This window comes from Lonchura striata, chromosome 2 (genome assembly GCF_046129695.1).
Source record: "Lonchura striata isolate bLonStr1 chromosome 2, bLonStr1.mat, whole genome shotgun sequence".
Lineage (NCBI taxonomy): Eukaryota > Metazoa > Chordata > Aves > Passeriformes > Estrildidae > Lonchura > Lonchura striata.
The window spans coordinates 90,679,606-90,699,760 of NC_134604.1; the positions used below are offsets into that span (position 1 = coordinate 90,679,606).

At 42.1% G+C, this 20,155-nt stretch overlaps 1 protein-coding gene across 1 annotated transcript in view; it reads left to right on the forward strand.

Moving 5' to 3' along the window:
- SH3RF3 (SH3 domain containing ring finger 3) overlaps positions 1-20,155 on the forward strand; it is a 253,415-nt gene that overhangs the window by 190,239 nt on the left and 43,021 nt on the right. Inside the window, exons 4-6 of the mRNA XM_021545582.3 lie at positions 372-740; positions 15,560-15,660; positions 19,752-19,922. Coding sequence (XP_021401257.2) covers positions 372-740; positions 15,560-15,660; positions 19,752-19,922 — 641 coding nt within the window. The remainder of the gene's footprint in view (positions 1-371; positions 741-15,559; positions 15,661-19,751; positions 19,923-20,155) is intronic.

Genomic DNA, 20,155 nt, shown 5'->3' on the forward strand with positions numbered 1-20,155 from the left:
GTCCAACTGTTAACTCAGCACTGCCATGCCCACCCCTAAACCATGGCCTTGAAGTGCCATGTCTTTTAAGTCTTTGAAATATCTCCAGGGGTAGTGATTCCACCACTTTCCTGTTCCAGTGCTAGACAATCCTTTCAATTAAGAAATTTTTCCTAATATCCTATTTTAAATCTCCCCTGGCACAACATGAGGCCATTTCCTCTTGTCATGTCAGTTGTTACCTGGAAGGAGAGGCCAACCCTCATCATGCTACAACCTCCTTTCAGGTTGTTGTAGAGAGAAATGAGGTCCCAGTGAGCCTCCTTTTCTGCAGTGGAGGGAACCTCATCACTCTCTACAACTTTTTTCTTTCCCTTTTCCTCCCCACACAGCTGAATGAATCTGCCAAGCAGCTCATGGAGATGGACAAGACGTGCTCGGCTGCCGCCTCTGGCTGTGACATGCCGCTGGCGACGGAGACAGTGGCAGTGGCAGCGGCAGCGGCGGTGGGTCTGGCTCCGTGCTCCACGCTGGCCGGTGCGGGCGCTGCCGGGGCGGCCCAGAGGCAGGTGGAAGGCAAGAAGAACGCCAAGAAGCGCCACTCCTTCACCGCCCTCAGCATGACACACAAGTCCTCCCAGGCCGCCAGCAACCGGCACTCCATGGAGATCAGTGCCCCTGTCCTCATCAGCTCCAGTGACCCACGGGCAGCTGCCAGGATCGGGGACCTGACCCACCTCTCCTCCAGTGCTCCGGCCCAGGTAAGGTGGGGTGCAGGGGCAGGGGGTTGGGCATCCTTAGCAGGTGGCATGACCTTGTGTTCACCTCTTGCAAAGTGGCTCACCCTCATATGAAGCAGTCACAAGGTGCTGTCATCCTGGTGTGACAGTACTTGGCATCTGCCATTCCTATCCTTGCATTAATCACTGGGCAGGCATGAGAAGCCAGAGGATAAGGCTAAATTAGATCCACAATACTGCAACACTTTAAAAAACAAAAAGTAATCCTACAATTTGTTAGAAGCAATGCAACTGTTGCACCAGTTTCTGTTGTAGAAAGGAATAATTCTGAGTGATGCCATTACCCTGAACGCATCTGTTACTCTGCAGGGTAGCAATGTCAGTATGAAATTCACACACTGGGGATAAAAAAAGATTTTTGGAATAATTATTTCTGTACAGATCACTGGAGGATGAGCAAATGTGCTGCACTTTGACAAGTGTTGTACCCACCAAGTAGCTGCTGGGTTCAGAAAAACCCAAGGAGTTTTTAAACCATCACACATGCTGAGAGTGCATCCTTCTCCATCCTTCCCCCTCTCAAAGGAGGATGCAGAAAAGCATCCTCCCAGACATCCCCAGAGGTCCCAAAAGGAGCTTCCAAGGCTGCTTCTGGAGCCCTGGCAGAAACAGGAGCCAAACTCACCAGGGGTACACTGAAACCCTTTGCAGTTGCCCACTGTTTCTGTGGATAAGGAAATACAACTGGCAATTTGAAGTTTGAAGGTGTAGAAGAGAAGGGAGAATAGTCACAGTCCCAAAACTCTTCTGCCTCAGCCTTCCTGCCCAGTCATCCACACAATGTGTGTGCAGATTGGCACCCACTGGTGGTTTATAGACCAGTTTCTCATAGTCTGTGCTGCTTCTTAGTGCCAAGGTAACCTCAACAGGACAGGGTCTTCCCACACATCATGTCTCTGCTGAAAAAAGCCATCCTTGCCCCTTTCCTCTCCCTGGACATGCCTTCTGGCCCTTCACATCCATGTCCCCATACAGGGACAAACATGGATCACTTGCCAACCCTGTGGTAGCCTGGAGCAGGAAGCAATCCATGTTACAGCCCCTGCCCATGCTGGTATGCATGTAGATGGCTGGGAGAGGGACAAGCAGTAAACTGTAGGGGCTGCTTTATGAAATGCCTATTTATGTTCATCTGTAGTGCTGGTGGGTCTCCCCTGTGAGGCCAGTGTGCTGCAGCGGACCATGGGGTCACTCCTGGTAGGGGTGCCTTGCTGTGACCCATGATATGAGCCCCAGGCCCCTGCAGCACAGGCTTGCAAGGACTCTGAGGGAGGCAAGGGGCCCGAATGTAGACCATGAGCAATGCAGAGTCAGCCAAAACTGTGCTGAGAAGACACTGCCACAGTGGAGCAGTACTCTGCTCCTGCCTCAGCTGCTCATCTCCCTCCACTACCCATCCACATGTAGGAGCCAGAGAGGCAGCTGTAATAGCACTGGGTTTCTTCCACATGCCTTTTCTAGGAAGGGTTTCTGTGCTGTAAGGTCTTCCCCCCCTTTCAGTCCCCAGCAGGAAGGTAAAGGTGAGGATATGGCCCCCACACAAAGCAGCAGTATGTCAAGATGTACTGGGACATCTGTGAAGCAGCACAAGCACCACACATGAGGGAGGGTCTCAAACTTGTCAAGTAAATGACACCCAAGCTTTTGGCACTGAGAGTGACACATTTGGACTTATAGAGATGTGATAGTGGCTTTTCTGGTCCTCTGCTAGTCAAGAGAAACATAACACACACCCTATTTTGTTAGAGTCATGTTGAAGACTCATTCTTAGCTGGTAAACAACAAAAGTTATACTATGAAACAAAAAGTGCCTTGATTATTCTCCCCCGTTTTAACAGAACAACTGGTATGTGAGACTCCACTCGTTTCTCAAACAATTTTGTCATTTTCACACCAGTGGTAGAGGACAATAAGGGCCTGATGTTCCCGGTGACAAGTTATGATTATCTAAATCCAGCCCACAGGAAGTTTGGTTGGGTCCTTTGCAGCAGATGGGAAGACAGTACTTGGTGCCATGGTCAAAAATCTCATCTAAGGCTGGGGTATAACAAAGCCCATGGTGGGAACAGGTTTGGGGAGTGGTTCTGCCTTAGGCCATAGAACCAGCTTGGAGAGAAGGCAGATGAGCACATGCCTCTATCACTGCTGGTCAAAAGTGTCAAAAGTGGTCAAAAGTGTCTTGGCCAAAATCCAGGCAGGGAAGTAGAATCTTGGTGGCTCAGATCAACCTAAGTAAAAAGAGGCTTCCCTCTGTCAAAAAGTCACACTGTCACCCCAAGTGTGGCATTTACATGTATTAATATGTATCTCTGCTTTTGGGAACCTTGCTTTCTAATATGAGGGATTTAAACATTTTTCTTTGAAAACATTGCAATGAATGTGGATCTATAGGGGAAAAAAAGTGGGGCTGAAGTTTTCACTACATTCTCTTGAAGGAGCAACCTTCAGAAAAATGCTTGTAAGATTAGCAATGAAATCACAAGAGCTACAAACATGCATTCACCTATTTGTAAGCCTTCTTAGGTCTACAAAAAGTACAGAATTTGGCTCTTACCAAATGTCCATTAAAATTGCACAGCTATATAACTATTAATCCCATAATAATGCGGGTTACAAGTTAATTAAAAATGTCAGAAATTCAGTCTCTTCTCTACCATCTGCTAAGACCTGACATGGCTCTGAAGCAATTAATGATGCTTCAGCCTTAGACAGACTATCAGTTCAGCATTTTTCTCTTATACACATGGCTGAATGCCATCCAGAGTAGCATAAACAATGGGCCCCATGAGCCCTTATATCAAGGCATTCAGGGCAGTGAGAATCTTGTCTTCAGATTTTTTCATTCTAAAATGCATTTGGCATTTCTAAGGTAAATGCCCTGTGTGTCTTGTTCAGCGTTTGACATCTTGACAAATCTGCAAACTGATTCTACTGCTGCTTCAGAAGTGCTCAGGGGCGTTGCTGAGAGCATGGGCAGATTGCAGGAAGGCTGTGCATGTAGCTGCTGAACTCACCAGTGAGCTCTGCTGCAGGAAAATGCCTCACCTTTTCATTCCTCACTTGAAGAGGAACCTCTCTGTCCTGCATGTCATTGTCACAGCCCTTGAGTGATTGTTTCTAACTATCTCAGGCCCTTACTGGTTTGCAACAGCAAATTCAGCCAAAGCTTATTTCTTATAAGGGAAACAACAAATTTACAGCTTCAGTATCTAGCAAATTTATGCCATTTTTTTAACTAGAATGTAAATTTGGTTTATTGTGTCATTATATCCTGTCCTTTAAATTTCCAGGCATTTTTCATTGCTTATTTAATAGATCTCTTAATAAAAAGAAATAAAGGAATTTTGTTCAGTTTAGTAAGTATGAGTTTCTCTGGGATGTATCAGGATTGGTATTTAGCTTGCAGGGGGATTCTACATTTTGAAGAAGTTCAACAGAGTTTTTCTTATAGCCTGTCCTTTGAACAAGCAGAATTCAATTACAGGAGTTCTTGAATGGCATCCAGTCCCCTACCTCAAGGCAACCGTTGGTGCCCAGCGAAACAGTCTCCTCTAAACAAGCATCAGTTTTCCCTGTAGACCTGAGGCACCTACATCTGGAGCATCTGCTTTCTTTCTGCTGACATGGGAAGAAACAGAGACATGTAGGGCTTACTGCCTAAGTTACTGCAGGAACTTAAAATTTAGGTACAAATTTTACATGTTTCAGTAAATGTAGCATATATTCCACCCCTGAGAAGTTATTTCATGCGTATTGCTTTATTCTTGTAGATTTTGTCAATTCTTGTGAATTGAAACCAGACTTCCATACTGAGCTGACATGGTTTTTTTTTTGTTTTATGAGTCGTTAGAATATTATAAGCCTCCAGGAGGGCACAGCTTTCTACATATTGTGCACTGACATGCAGACCAGACTATGAAATCACATGTTTTGAAAGCAGGCTCTGCATATCATTAATTTAATAATCAAAGACTGCTGGCTTTCCATAATGTGTTCATTGTTCTTTAAGCAGTACTAACTAAGCTGTTTTCCAAAAGCCAAGATGTATTTTGAAATGAATTATGTTCTTTAAAAAGTATCTTCACTGACTACAAACTTTGGGATTCTTGAAAGGTAGAAGAATCAAATTGAAGTCACCTCAGCTGGATAAAATAGTGTCTGGAATTCCACAACAGCCAGGATATAAAGCATTTAATTTAAAAGAGGCAATGCTGGAATCCCAATTTTACCTGCAACTAAACTTGCTTGTATGCTTTTTGCTGCATGCTGAGCACCACTCATTAAATGTAAAATCTTCATCTGAAATGTAATAATGTCTTTCCATCATGCAGAATGTCCTATCATACTATCAAAATGGATTTTTATTGAAGATGTAAGTACTGCTTCAGGTCTGTGATGGAGCTGAAGCTGAATTAGGTGACGGGTGCAGAGGAGTGGTTCACAACTGACACTCCTTGGGGAGTGGGGAAGGTCCCCCTGGAAAGTAATCATGCCTAGGCCTCAGATGGCTTGTCTTGCTTCCATTTGCACCCCTTATGAATTATTTGTCCCTGCTAGTTGAAAAGGTCATGGGTCAGTACTGTTCCAAATCCCCTGGATTTTGACAGAAGAAGCATCTCATGAATAATGAAGCATGGCTTTGTGCACACCAGGGTCACAGCTGAGTGAGGAAGAAAGGGCCCTCCCCCCAGAAGGAACTTCTGTGTGTGTTTTGAACAACTCATCATCACACACAAAGTCAATTTGTATCTGCAAGTATAAGTTCAAGCTTCTAACCAGAGGACACATGTTCAGGAAAAGCTGAGAACAATGTCCTGCACGCTCCCAATCCCAAAGGGTGACAGTATTTGAAATGAAAAATGTTCCTTGAAGTGTCTTGCTATATAAATCATTTGGAAGTGTGTCCTTATCAGTTATTTAGAAGTGCTGAATTTTAGCTGAGAAAATGTAATAGCAGAACTCTAGTTGAGCCTTGGCTGATAACCTAAATGTGCTGACCATGAGAGGCGTACAGATTATACCTAAAATGCAGAGACTAAAAATGAACCTTGAATTTTCAAGTGCACAACAAGGTTCTGAGAAAATAAGTAAAATTCAGGTATTTTTCAGCTTTGGCTGGGAGTCCAAATTCTATCTAACCTGCTTTGTTGCTGACTGTGAATGACAACTGACCGGATATATAAATGAGACAGGTGAAGCCGAGGGGCAGCTATTTCAGGAGGTGGCACTGGTCAAAATGGCAAGAGAATAAATACTCATCCAACCTGTCTTTCTGTAACTTAGATCAAAATATGTCACAAAAAATGCTGAAGAGCTTTTGCTAAGGTCTAAACAAACTATTTGTCTTTGTACATTTCCAGTTCTATTCATAGTTATTTATAACTGATTCCAGACATTGCCTATTCTATCTTTTGGGGGGTGGGGGTGGGGGGGTGGTTATAGGTGGGAAGGGGTTAACTTCTTTTAAACAGAAAGTTTTAGGCAGGAATCTAAGCAGCTTTGTTGGGGGGGGACTACCAATAGGTCTCTGAATATACTCTGTGCATATTGGGATATATTACATTATTTGTCAAAACTGTTGCAAATGAGGCTCATGACTTGACTCAGTCTATGGACTGATTACATAAGCTACCAGGAATCCAGGTCAAAGCAAAATTGTCTTTAGGGAACTACCAGGTTAGAGATGATGTCTTCTCTTTTTCCTACAATATGCCTTTTCACAAATATATTTTGAAAGATTTTTCAAGAACCACATAAAACTTAATTTTTTACAGGAACTAGAAAGAGAAAGTTGTATTTTAAAAGGGTTATTCAACTGTGCATGAAATCCAATTGCCAGTAAAAGGAAAGCAATATATTTTTTTTCCAGATGCTCCTCAGGGTAGTAACCTGAAAACATTTTGCCACTAAAATAATTTTTGCACACAGCTAATCTTGAGGCTTTACAGTACCTGCCAGTCAACTACTGGTTTGGAAGTCTCAAGAGCAATCAAGAGCAAGTGAGACACTGTCTTGGTATTTGCCCCATACTGTAAAATCCTGTTTGTCCAGCACACACTATGTGTACATGTATGACATTTGAGCAGAAATTACTAAAGTGTATATTTTCTTTTTTTTTTCTTTTTTTTTTTTTTTTTTTTTTTTTTTTGCTTGGAGGGTTTGTTTATTTGTTTACCACTATTTTCTCCCTCGAGGGGGACTTCATACAGGAGCCATTGCACAGGATCCTGATGAGTTTGTTGTACAGTTATCAAAAGGACAATTATAACTGTGGGATTAAATTAACATCTTTTACAGGTCTTTCACTTGAAGCTTTCTTGTGTTTCTGTGTTTGATTTTTCATGTTCTTTGATCCCAGAGTTTCAGGAAAGTATTTATTACAAACTATTTAAAACCTTGTGATGGAGAGCTATACCCTGAGTATAGTCTGAGAGAAACAAGGCTGAATAAAATATAATTCTCATGATGCTCATCCACATGATGCTTAATTAGTCCTCATTTGGGAGAGCTGAGGAGCTGTGAGCCAGAATAATCAGTGCCTTTATGGATGGCAATGTCAGATGAATCTTCAGAAGAAAATGACAAAAATATTTGTTTTTTTCTTTTAACTTTCAGGCATCATTAGATTGCAGGATAGGGGAAATGGAAGCTCAGGAAATTAATTTACTTGGGTTCTCCAGCTCTCTGCATAGCTCTATCAGCTACTGAGAGAAAACATGATCTAGAGTTTTTTGTCTATTACAAACCAAAAATAACCAGGGCCAACCTGGTCCTATAAAATGCTGGCATATACTCTGCCTCAGCTTCATCCACAGCCACAGCCACTTCCAGGCTGTAAGAACCCCTGAGTAAGTCATATAAATTTAGCTCCTGTCCTTGCAGGAAGGAACTGGATATTTATGCAGCTATTTATGCAGCTGCAGCTGTTATCCTGCACATTTGTTTGTTTTTCCCACACACCGTTATGAAAAAAAAAATCTTCCTCTAGAATTGGTAAGTCCATTTCAGCCCCCATTTTGATAATTAGCATTTGATGAGGCTACTTGATCTTGCATGTAACACTTTTCATCAATACTTGGTGTCACTACTATGCATTAAGTGCTAATACATTATTTCTAGGAACATTAAGGTTCAGAATGATTGCCACAGTCATTGTTTTATGGAGTCAGCAAATTAGAGAAATGAGTCACAGGAATCTTAAAGACCATTAGCCTGTTTTTATGATATTTCCAGAGTATGGTATGTCAACTTATGTGAGTTGAATGGGTGTTTTCCTCTTATTTTAAAGTAATATTAAAGAGAAATTTAAAGTAAGCTGTAAATATGCATTCAAGACATTAAAAGAATTTTTCCTGAGAATTAATGAATGTGATAAGTGCCCTGTGGCAAGAGAGGATTTTCTTTGAAGTCAAAACTGAGAATTCTGGTTGGCAATTTTCTAGATGATAAGAACATTCGTCTGATAGCAACAATTATTTTTCAGGGAAGGCTACTGCAACCTGCAATATCACTGTACTCTGTTCCTAGTTTTATCACTGTCTTCTACACTTCTATTCCGCCCAACAACTGAGTCCCTTGTTTTTGCAAGGCACTTCACTAATCCCTACAGGCATCATGTCTTTTCAAATTAAACCACAATTGTGGCCCTAAAGTGCTGGTGAAAATCTAAAGTAAATCTGCAAGGGAAAGAAAAATTTATGCTGGAATTGTAAATGAGTCATCCTTATGCTTCCATGAAGGTGTAGATGAGAAAAGAGAAAGGGAATGAATTTGAGAAGATGTTTCAGCCCAGCTGAGTAGTTGTTACCTTTAATTGCCTGATGTCTCTGGACTTGTCAGTAATAATTTTGGGGGGGACTAGTGTTTCAGCAGTCATAAGGAAGCTGTTGTGTTTACAGGAAAAAAAAAGGCAAAAAGTCCTTTTAATATTATTCTTCAGTCCATGAGTACATAATCACCTACTGGTGAGCTGGGAGTGAAATACCTGTCCATGCAGCACCATTGTGCCTGTGTGTATAGTCTGGGAGTTTTACTCAAGATTTAGCCTTGCACAGTACAGATGGTGCTGCTGTGCTACCAGTGGTCACAAAGAAGCAGAAATTAGTGCAGAAAGATCTGGAAGTGACTTTCCGCACGCCTTTGTGCAGCTGCTTTTCCCTGCTGGCTGGCATCTGGGTCTGTAGTGTCCAGGGGAAAAGAGCTGGTGCTGTTGAGCTGAAACAGTGGTAAGTGGTGCTTGCTGGATGCCAGATTGAAGTGGGAGCATGAAGAAGTTGGATTTGGCTGTTCACGGGCCTAAGTAAATGGGATCAGAGTGGCAGTGTCTGGTTCAGAGAACTGCATGCCCCCATTAAACAGCCTCCTAATCAAGAGTTGTGCACGTGTGATCACCCAGATCACGTCTGGAAATTCACTGGCCAAATGTTTAAAGGCATTAGAGGCTCATAAGGATAGAGAGGAGCACCAAATGTTATTTTCAGAAGTGAGTTCTATTACTTAAATTGTAATAAAATCTGTGGGAATCAGGCAGTGAGGTACTTAATGACACCCTGAGAAAACTCTGTTAGGTGCCTGTTTTTATCAGTAAGTGCCTATGTGCCTCTTAAAATCCTGGCAGTCAGAGACATCTCCTGCCCATAAGGCTTTAGCAATGCTGAGTAGCAGAAACTGAAGAATGATTAAGACACAAATGCTGCAGTGTTTGAGCCCTCCCTGTGTAACGTCTGTGCATGGCTCTATTTGTGTGTCTGGTGCCACACAAGGAAGATGGATCGTGTAGGGACATGCCATCAGAAAGGATGTGGCCCAGAGACTTCCTAAAAGGTATCAAAGCAGAAAACAAAAAAATCAGAGCATTGTCTTGGATCCCATTCCCCTGAGCAGATGAAGAGAAAAGGAGGACATGTTTAGTATCTTGTTCCTTAGATCACAGTAGGAAAAATACAACCTTGCTCCAGGGTTAAATAAAGAAAGAAAATGTACTAAGTCCTCCTACCAGTTGTGATAGAGAAAGGCCTGCTGTGTTCTCCAGGAGGATTATTGGTATTACTGGTAACTGGAGAGATGCACATAAAATTGAGTGAAGAGTAGAAAGGTAAGCTTCCAACACAGGTAATCAGAAGTATAAACAAATAGGAGATTATTCTTTTGCAAAAACCAGTCTCTACAAAATCTTATTGCAAATACAATCTTGCAAAATAATCTAGCAATACTGTAATTTATAATATGAGCTAATTAGTGATACATACAGGAGACAACAGGACCTTGAAAGAGTCAGCTTAGAAAGGATTCAGCAACTGTGTTAGGGACTGTAGTTTAAATGCAAAGCTGGTGAACATTCAGATGTATAGTGGCAATCAAGCAGTGACCAAAAGAATATAGTAAGGAGCACAGAGACACATTAAGCTGAAGAGCAGAATACTTCTGTGACAGTAAATGTCTAAATGTGAACAAAAGGGCTGAATTCAATGTGTAGAAGGCCAGCAGGTCCTGTGGAGTAAAACCTGATGATGAAAGGCAGGGTCATAGACAGACTGGAAAGTACACACTCATGTCAAAGCCTGTAGGGAGAACAGCTAAAGAAAAGCCAGAGCACAATCAGGAAGCAGTCTCTAATTTAGAGTTTGGATGTATAGCATACTAAACTGTACAAAAAGGCAAAAGTAAATGGTTTGTAGGTGCCAGGCTGGCACCAGATGCAGTAATATTGGAGTAACCAGATACAGGCAAGAAACGGAATGTCAGGTAGATAGATATATACACAACTGTGGACACATCTTTGGGATTATTCAAGGGAAGAAAGCAAAATTGTCATCCAGTAAGGATGAATGGCAGTTACATGATTTCTTAATCCCTTGGACTATATGTTAGTACAAGCCTAATAGAAAGCACTTGAGATCATGCTTTCAGTAATACAGAAGACACAGAAGGCCCCATTGTCAGTGCAAACAGGTAAATAGATGATGCTTTGACTACTGCTCTGGGTTGAACTCATCACTCCGCAGTCAGTCAGGCTTAGCCCAGGGTGGCCTGCAGTGGCCACTTCAGGCTGGGGTAGCTGCACCTCTGCAAACTGACTTTACTGCAGTGTGCAGAGGGAGGATCACAGGAGCTAAAGAAGGCTTAGCATGTGTCTTACGGGAAAGACAAAGCATTGATCAGCTCCCAGAGCTGGGTATCATTGCTACTAGTGGAATGAGTCCTGTGATTGGAGTGCTGGCACCAAGGGCTACAGGCTTCAGGAGTAGGCAGGACAGGTGGGGGGGAGGTGTGGTACTGTAAGTAAGGGAGAAATTTGATTGCACAGCCCTTAGAGTTAGTGGTGATGTGGTGAAAAGCCTCTGGGTGAAGGCAAAAGCAGATATTGTAGAGGGTGTTTATTACTGATTGCCCAGTCAGGATGTAAGCACCAGTGAGTTACTATGTAGGCAATTAGAAGTCTCTGGATTAGTAGCCCTTGTCCTTATGGGAGATTTCAACTTTCCAGACATCAACTGGAAATATTATACTTCTGTGACAAGTCTTGGAAATTCTTGAAGCTTCTAGGAGAAAACTGCTTGTCATTCATACTTAGTGAGCGAAGTAGGAAAGATGCCCTCCTGGACTTGCTGTTTGTGAATAGAGAAGGACTCATGAGGGATGTGACAGGCTGTCTTGGATACAGTGTTCATGAAATGGCTGAGTTTAGGATTTTCACAGTAAAGACAAAAAAGGATGGCAGAGTTACTTCCCTGGACTTCATGAGAGCAACCTTTACACTGTTCAGGGCATTACTTAGCAGAGTGCCCTGGGATTCTGCTTTTAAGGACTTTGGAGTCCACATTTAAGTCACTATTTAAGATTCACCTTTCAGAAGCACAGGAACAGACAACTTCACCATGCTGTGAATCAAGCAAGCAGAGCAGAAGACCAGCTTGTCTGAACAGGGAACTCCTTGTGTAGGTCAGGTAGAAAAAGAAACTATATGACCTCTGGAAGCAAGGTGAGGCTTCTCAGGAACCTGAGTACAGAGCTGTGGTTCATTTACACAGGGAGAAGACATGAAAAGCCAAAGCTCAATTAGAGATGAAACTGACAACTGTTGTTTCAAATAACAAGAAGGGCTCTTTTTTCCAGATGAGGCCTAAAGAAAGTATTGGGCTCATACTTGTTGAAGGTGGTGAATACTTGATAGTACTTGGTCAATCTGACTAACAGGGATGAAGAAAAAGCAGATGCATTCAATGCACTTTTTGTCTCAGTCTTTAGTAAACCTTCAGCTTCCCAGTCCCCTGAGTTGGAGTACCACAAATGTGGGAACAGCAATTTTCTATTTGTGGACAGTGGCCCAGCTGTATCAGCAAAATGTTCACAAGTCCATGGGGCCTCATGGGATTCATCCAAGTGCTCTGAAGGAGCCAGTCAATGTTATGGCAGCACCCCTCTCAATCATCTGTCAAAGATCTTGCAGGTTTAGTGAGGTCCTGCTGATTGGAAACCTTTCCTAGTCTCCAAAGAAAATGGCATTAGGAAAGACCCATGGAATTAGAGACCAGTTAATTTAGCCTCAGTTGCTGGAAAAATTATGGAGATTATTATACTGGGTACTACTGAAAGGCATTTAAAAAATGATACAGTCATAAGGAAAAGTCAATATGGGTTCATAAAAGGGAAGTCCCATTTAACTGACTTGATGTCTTTCTATACTAAGGTCACCTGCCTAGGATGAAGGGAAAGAAGTGGATACAGTTTTTTCAGGATTTTAGTAGGCTTTTGATACTGTACCTCAGCATTTTCTTGACAGGTTGCTCAGTCATGGAATGAGTGGACTTGTGATGCACTGGATGAAGAACTGGCCAAAGGCCAGATATCAAAGGATCGCAGTGAATGGGGGATACAGCTGGCTGCTGACAGGTCACCAGTGATGTTCTTTGGGGCTCAGTTTTAGGGCTTATTCTGTCATATATATATATGTGTGTGTGTGTGTATATATATATACACACATATGCATATATATCAATGATCAGGATGCAGGAGTTGAATGCACCACTGGCAAGTTTGCTGATGATACCAAAGTGGGAGTTGTTTTTGACTCTCTTGAGGTGGGACAAGATGCCTTGCAGAGGGATGTAGATACACTGGAGCATTAGGCAATGATTTATGGGAGGAAATTATTTAACAGTGCAAAATGCTGGATTCTGATCCCTCTGGAATGGGGTAATGCCAAGCACAAGTATGGATTAGGAGAGGAGTGGCTGAAGAGCAGCCCTGCAGAGGGGGATCTGGGGGTGCTGGTGGACAGCAGGCTCAGTGTGGGACACCAGAGGGCAAACCCCATCCTGGGTGCATCAAACAGAGCATCACCAGTCACTCAAAATTATCCTGCTGTGTTCCGTGTTGGTGTGGCCTCTCCTGGAGCAGTGTGCAGTTCTGGGACCCACCATGGAAGGAGGATGTGAAAGTCCTTGAATGCATCCAGAGGAGGACAACAAATCTTGTGAAAGGACTGAAAAGAATGTCCTAAGAGGAGCAGCAGAGGACACTGTGCTTCTCTAATTTGGAGAGAAGGAGGCTGAGTGGTGACCTCATTGCTCTCTACAGGTTCCTGAGGAGGGGAAACAGAGAGGGAGGTGCTGAGCTCTTCTCCTTGGTGTCCACTGACAGGATGCATGGGAGTGGTCCTGTGGGAATGCCCCACAGGACATTCAGACTGGACATTAGGAAACATTTTTTTCCTGAGAGGGTGGTCAAATTCTGGAACAGGCTTTGTAGAAAAGTGGTTGATGCCCCAAACCTGTCAGTGTTTAAGAGGCATTTGGACAATGTCCTTAACCTTGAAGTGGTCAGGCAGTTGGATTAGGTACTTGTTGCAGGCCACTTCCAATATAAATATTCTATTCTACTCTACTTCATTCTGTCCTATTCCATCTTTTCCTGTTGTAATCTCCTCTGCCTTTACAGTTGCACCCTGAGGCTGCTCATTAAGGTCTGTTTTTTCATGAGGTAAAATCTACGTTTTTTTTTTTTTCCTAGCAAGGAAGTGTAGGGACTGATGCATTTTCTGTTTTCTTAGAGACAGTTTCTCTAGTCCAGAGCAGGCATACAGTGGTAGAACAACATGAAGAAGTTTGAACTGGTTGATTTCTCACTTACCTCTTGGACAAGGTAGCTGCCAGGCTGCCAGCCCAACATCTTCCCCAATCCCTAGCCCCATTAACCAGCTCAACATAACAAATGAAGGATCATTCTCCAGCTACCCCTAAATTTTTTAGTGGGCTGTGTTTTTTCTTTAAGTTTTTCTGACGTGACAGGCAGTATTAATAAAGCCTTAGTCACAGAGCTGAAAAGAATGCTTTTTACACATAGGACCAAGAGCTGCCTGGATCCTTTGTTAGAGCAAGCAGCCAGAAAGTTTGAGGAAATAATGAGAAAAAGAAGATGTATTTGTCAATACAATTTCATGACTGACTGTAGATGAGACATCTTGCTGCTTTTTGCCAAAAGCTATGGAATCACAGTGTAGTGTTTCCATATTTTGCTGCACAATTTCCTAATGATAATGTGTTCATACACAGCAAAGAAATATAACTCAGCAATGCACTTTCAAGACAGAACACTAATAATTATGTGGCTTCTTTGGAATGAGGTAACCTTGAATTCCAATAATTAAATAACAGTGTGTCTTGGTTTAACTTTGTGTAATAGTTTAATTCAGTGTCATTCTAAGTGCAAAAATTGTCCCTAATTTTGAATTCCAAAAATCAGTATTTACTGTTTGTTAGAATTTTGAAACAGAAACGCTGTAGTGGAGGCCTGTGAATTGCTCAGAATATTTGCTGAGTATAACATACCCTGCCTGAACCTGCAATTTGTGGGTATTGGTTCCTACTTTGTAGAGCCATTCTGCATGTGGAAGTGCATTCAGCATATGGTTAGATTTTTTTTTTTTTTTTTTTTTTTTATTCAAGTAAACCACTACAAGTCCCATCAACCCAGCTCTGCCCTGCCTGCAATAAAGATCTGTTGCTACAGGCTTTGGCATTAGTTCAGGAGACGTTTCCAGTCAGGATTCATTTTTGACATAGATGAATGAGGACTTTGGTGAGACAACTCAAAAAGAGATTGCCCTATATAATTTGGCTGAGCATTAGGCTTTGAGAAATGAATGATAACATTTAGAATTGCCTTTCACATGAATAGCTGGAGAAGATCTGTCCAGCTGTCTATATGAGAGTGGAGATTTATTCTCTGGGGTAAAAGTGGAGTGAACTATTTTCTCCATTCAGAGAAAGTTTTGGGTTGGGTAGTCACCTTCTTTTGAAGGAGAAGAATATTCCTGATGATAAAAAGAGTACATAGAAATGAGACTGCATTTTGGAAATTGAATAGTATCTTCTTCTCCAGAGATCCATAACCACTACCAAAAGATTACCAATTTAAAAACAAGTTTTTGAGGGGAAAAGGTTACTTTTATCAGAGATGGTACTATTGCAGATGCACATGCTGAGCTGACTTTACAAAGCAGTTAAGTAGTTTTACATTGTAAAACTTTTAAGGTGTGCATACAACTAAAATTTCTCTGTCCGGTACATGGAAATTCTGCTAATCCTTTGTGTCAGAAATGTATTTTTGGAATGTGTAAGGCTAGAATAAGCCTTTTTTTAAGGCAATATAATGAAGTTAGAAAATCTAAGAATTTATAAAATATGTGGTTAATTCTTCTATGCCTTCACCCCATACCAATTTAGGAAATGATGGGTTTAATCTTAAATCCTTGTGTGTTCTTCTTTGTGTATTTTCAGGATTCCTCTTTGATTGGAACAGCCACAGTGGCTGGTCCCAGGACAAGTGCAATAATTGGAGATCAGGGAACACCATCGAAGGTCCAGCTCCCCCTCAATATGTAAGCAGCTCATTTCAGTCACTGTGTACTCTTTGTTTCCAACTGTGTGTGTACATGCATGTGTGTGCTTGAATCCTGAATGCCTGGATCTCAGCTCAGGTGCATTCTGAGAAGAGAGAGATTGCAATTTCAACATGAGGCAGCCCCTGCTGAAATTGAAAAATTAATAGAGAAGGGCAAGACTTCCCCCTTTCTTTGTGAGCCCTTTTAGACTTTGTTTATGATAGCTGTATGGATCACTGTAAAGCAAACTGAGTACCTCTGAGAAAATCTTCTTTCATTTAAAGCTCTTAAAAAGGTGTAGCCCTACATAGTCAAACACCTGATATATTCATGATTAACCAGTTGCACCAAAAAATGGCCCAGTCACACTTTTGGTGCCATCAACAATGAATGAACAAGGCAATGAATGATGCACATCTTTGGCATATGGTCTTGTTGAATAGTACATAGAATAACAGAAGGTTCACAGAACAAAAAGAGTAGACTTCATTTTAGCAAGTCTCTTCTAGCCTGGTTGGTTTATCTGATACTTGTCTAATTAACTACTGAATCCTTTCCTCTCAACACATATACCTCATAAAAGCAGGACAACTACACACACACACACACACACACACACACACACACACACACACATATGCACATCCATATTTTTGGGTTTTATGATATGGCTAAAACAGAGTCTGAATTCACAAAATCCTAAAGAGACTTTAAAGAGATTTTCTTTAAGAACAATAGGGGTGCTAGATCAGAATGAAACAAAATTCTTCTTAGCTATTTATTTCAGATCTTTATACCTGATGGATGCCACACATCGCTGAATGCCCCACAGAGAGGTCTCATCATCACCCTGTGCTCACTCTACATGGCCTGAGTGGCACATAGTGGGGCACATGTTTATTGCAAGCCTTGCCCTGACTAGGAAGTGGTAACTGGCAATATTTGAAGTACCTGATTGCTGAATCAGGACATTTTTCAGCTCTCTGGAAATGCCCCTGACTCCATGCCTCAGCAAGCCTCCCCTTCTCCCTCCCATGCTTCTCCTGTCATCTCCCTTGTGAAGCAGCCTTGTAATCCATTCTGTCATTCTGCATTTGCGAGCCAAGTTCCAGTCAAAGAGGATGCATTATTTGAAAGCTGTAGCAGTAGTGGGGAGGTGCAACTCTAGACAAAGCCCTGGGGCTTCTGTGTTGTAAGCAGAGTCACAGGCAGCTACCCAAGGCCAAGAACACTTCACACTTCAATTTTTTTTCAGGGAACTTCTAATAAACATTTTGGGTTCTTCTAGGTCCCACTTCCAAGCCTTAGCTTCACTGTTTCATATAGCCCAGAATAATCTGATACTACATTTTGCAAGATTTCAGATTGTTGTTGTAACACCTTCTTCTAGGCTGTACAGAGTTAGCTGGTGAAGTTTCACACCTAAAATCTAGAGAACAGTGAAATGTGTCCAAATCCAAAGACTTTGCCTTAAGGCAAAATCATCCTCAGCAAATGGGACCACTAGACATGATTTTCTGCCAGAGGAAAAACCAAGAAACAAATTCTGGGGAGGGAAGCTGCCTGCAATCAAATTGTTTTCAGCCGTGGATGAGAGCAGGAATCCCCCCAGCTCTCCCACAGCCACCTCCCTGCCAAGAATGGAGTTTATGCCTGCCCACAGGGTGGGCTGCAGACCCCAGCTGGGCCTGTCACTGGGTTTGGAGAACCCTGTGCCTCTGGAACAAAAGAGGAGACCCCAGGGATGGGCATCCTCACTACCCTCCTGCACAGGAGGTGGGACTGCTGGTCCACAAAAAAGTGCTGATCACATGTGTTTTGCCAGGGTCACCCTACCCGGTTGTCACACAAAAGCTTTCATCACTTTAGCCATACAGAGATTGGTCTTTTTGGTGTGGCATCTGTGCTGGGCTGTTGTACACCTTCTTTTAGTCTCTGCAAGGATTTCAATACCCTATCCAGAGGAAGTTAAGGCTCATTGTGATATTGGATATTCAGACTTACTGGTAGCTGATTTGGGGGAATTTGCTGGGTGAAGCTAGTAGGAGAGAACAAAAAGAAACTAACAGACGATCTGGATATAGCTGCAAGGCACAACAGCCTATCCACTTAGGGTAACTTTCCATGCACCTGCTTCCAGAATCTCCACCTGTAAATTACGTTATTACATGTAGTCCACTGAGGGAAAAGGCTAAGTGAGTCTATCTAAAATGCTCTATCCCTGACTCCCTGTTTTACCCATAGCTTTTGAATCTGGACCCTGTGTAAGCAGCAATTTCAAAAGGGACAGTCAAAGCCACACTTTCTGCTCCCTCGAGTGAGTGCAGTCTGGCACTTTCTGTTATGTCCTTGCAGAGCACAGTGCTGAAGGATTAGCACTGAAGCATGAAACTTATTTCGTGTCAGGGTGACGCATTTTAATGTTCTTCAGATCATATGTAGCCTCGTGTTTTCTGTAAGGTGAACAGCTACAGACCTGCTCGAGACCCGATTATATAGGCTAAAAAAAGGATGCGCAGGGTGGTTTCTCCCATCTGTTGACTAATGAAATACAGTTTCTGATTAGGTCTTTGTACCCCACGCACGTGGTAAACAGAGCCAGGCACATCAGCCTAAGATTCCCCAAGGAGCTGTTACCAAATATTTCGTATTCTGCTCATTACTACTGTTTATTTACTACTTTAGAAGAAAAATAAGGAAATCTATGGTACAGTAAAGAAATAGAATCAAGAAAAATAACAGGATTTATTCCTCAATTATATTTCCTGGAAAGCAGAAGTAAAAAGTCATGTATCATTTTTACTGGCTGAAAATCTACAATACAACTGCTATAGCTTTGGGTTTTTCTCTGGTTCACTGCTATAAGGTGGACAGAAAGCCTCTTCTCACTCATCCCTGAGCCTAAGAGCATTCTGCTGCACTTTTGAGTGTAAATGCACTTTCTCTGTTTTCCCACTTCTCTCAGTCTATGTTCACTGCCTGTAAATCACAAATAAATAAAAAAACTCAGGAAGGCATAACCTTGATCAAGAATTACCAGAAACCCCTTTTTGTATCTGGAGAAAAACAACAATACAAAAAAAATCTGGTATTTATAAAGTGTTGTTCTGTGTGTGCACTCTTGCTATTCTATCCCAACTTTCCATTATTTCCCAAAGTGCAAGCAATCATTCTTAATTTTCAACAAGAATCTCTCTAAACAGAGAGAGTCTCTGTAGGGATTTTAAGCTGTAGTCATTTCACAACACTAGACTCATCCTTGAAGTGTAACAGAAGAACAAAAGAGAGATAAATAGAAAGATTCTAAACAAAGGGAATAAATAAAATATGTAATTAAATAAATAAATGAAACGTTCTACATACTGGATTCTGTATTAAAGATTTATTAGAATACAAAACATACATGCATGCAGAACATTAGAATACTTGCATGCAAACCAACTTCACTTACTTAAGTAAAAAACCCCTTGCAGAATGTGGCCCTTTCTCATTTTTTGTTTTACCAACATAGTACAAGAGTTACTGTACCAGATCAGAAGTTTGGTGTGTTGTTTCTTGGCCAGCACAACTAGCATTGAGAAAGCTGCAAGCAAAGCTCTTGAAATAGCCTACCCACAAGAAAATTTTCTTCTTAAACTCCACAAGAGAGGTGGATCCCACCCTGAAGCATATGAATGTATACTTCTTCCAGATGTCAGGATTTGCAAAGCCCTCTTACTCGAACCCTTGTTATTCTCTGTCACTATAATTGTAATGTTTTTCTGAAACTTGCTATGTCCTTAACTTCGGTGCTGCTTTGTGGCATTGTTTTGCTTTGGTTATGCCCTGAGTGAGAAGCATGTCTCATCAACTTCTGAATTACCTTTTACTCTGATTAGTTATTCCCTTTTTGTCTTAGAATCCAGTCTCTGCCCTTCCTTGTTTGTGAAGCCACCTGTAATGATGCCCCTTTTTAATTACAACTTCTGAACAGAGCTTCTGGTCGCTTTCTGCTCTGTGGGGCTGGAGTTGGAGCAGGACAGGTGATGATTGATGTCACCTGTTGATGTCTTCTGTGTGCTTTCTCCCTGTGTAACCTCTGCCCACAGCTACCTAGCCCTGTATGCCTACAAGCCTCAGAAGAACGACGAGCTGGAGCTGCGCAAAGGGGAGATGTACCGGGTCATTGAGAAGTGCCAGGACGGCTGGTTCAAGGGCACGTCTCTGAGGAGTGGGATGTCCGGTGTCTTCCCAGGCAACTACGTGACACCTGTTTCAAGGTGAGGACCACTGGCCTGTACTGGGGCTGAGAGGGATTCTGGATGGCACTGAAAACAATGTAGCTCTGCTTTTAAATCACATTCCCCTTCCAGAAATTCTCTGGTAGCACTGTGGACTTTAGTAATGAGACTTGCTGGTTGTAGCATTTGAGTTATCCATGTCCTAAGGAGATTGCACTAGTTGTATTAGATGATGGCATTTATAACCTCTGAGAGACGCAGATTTTACTATT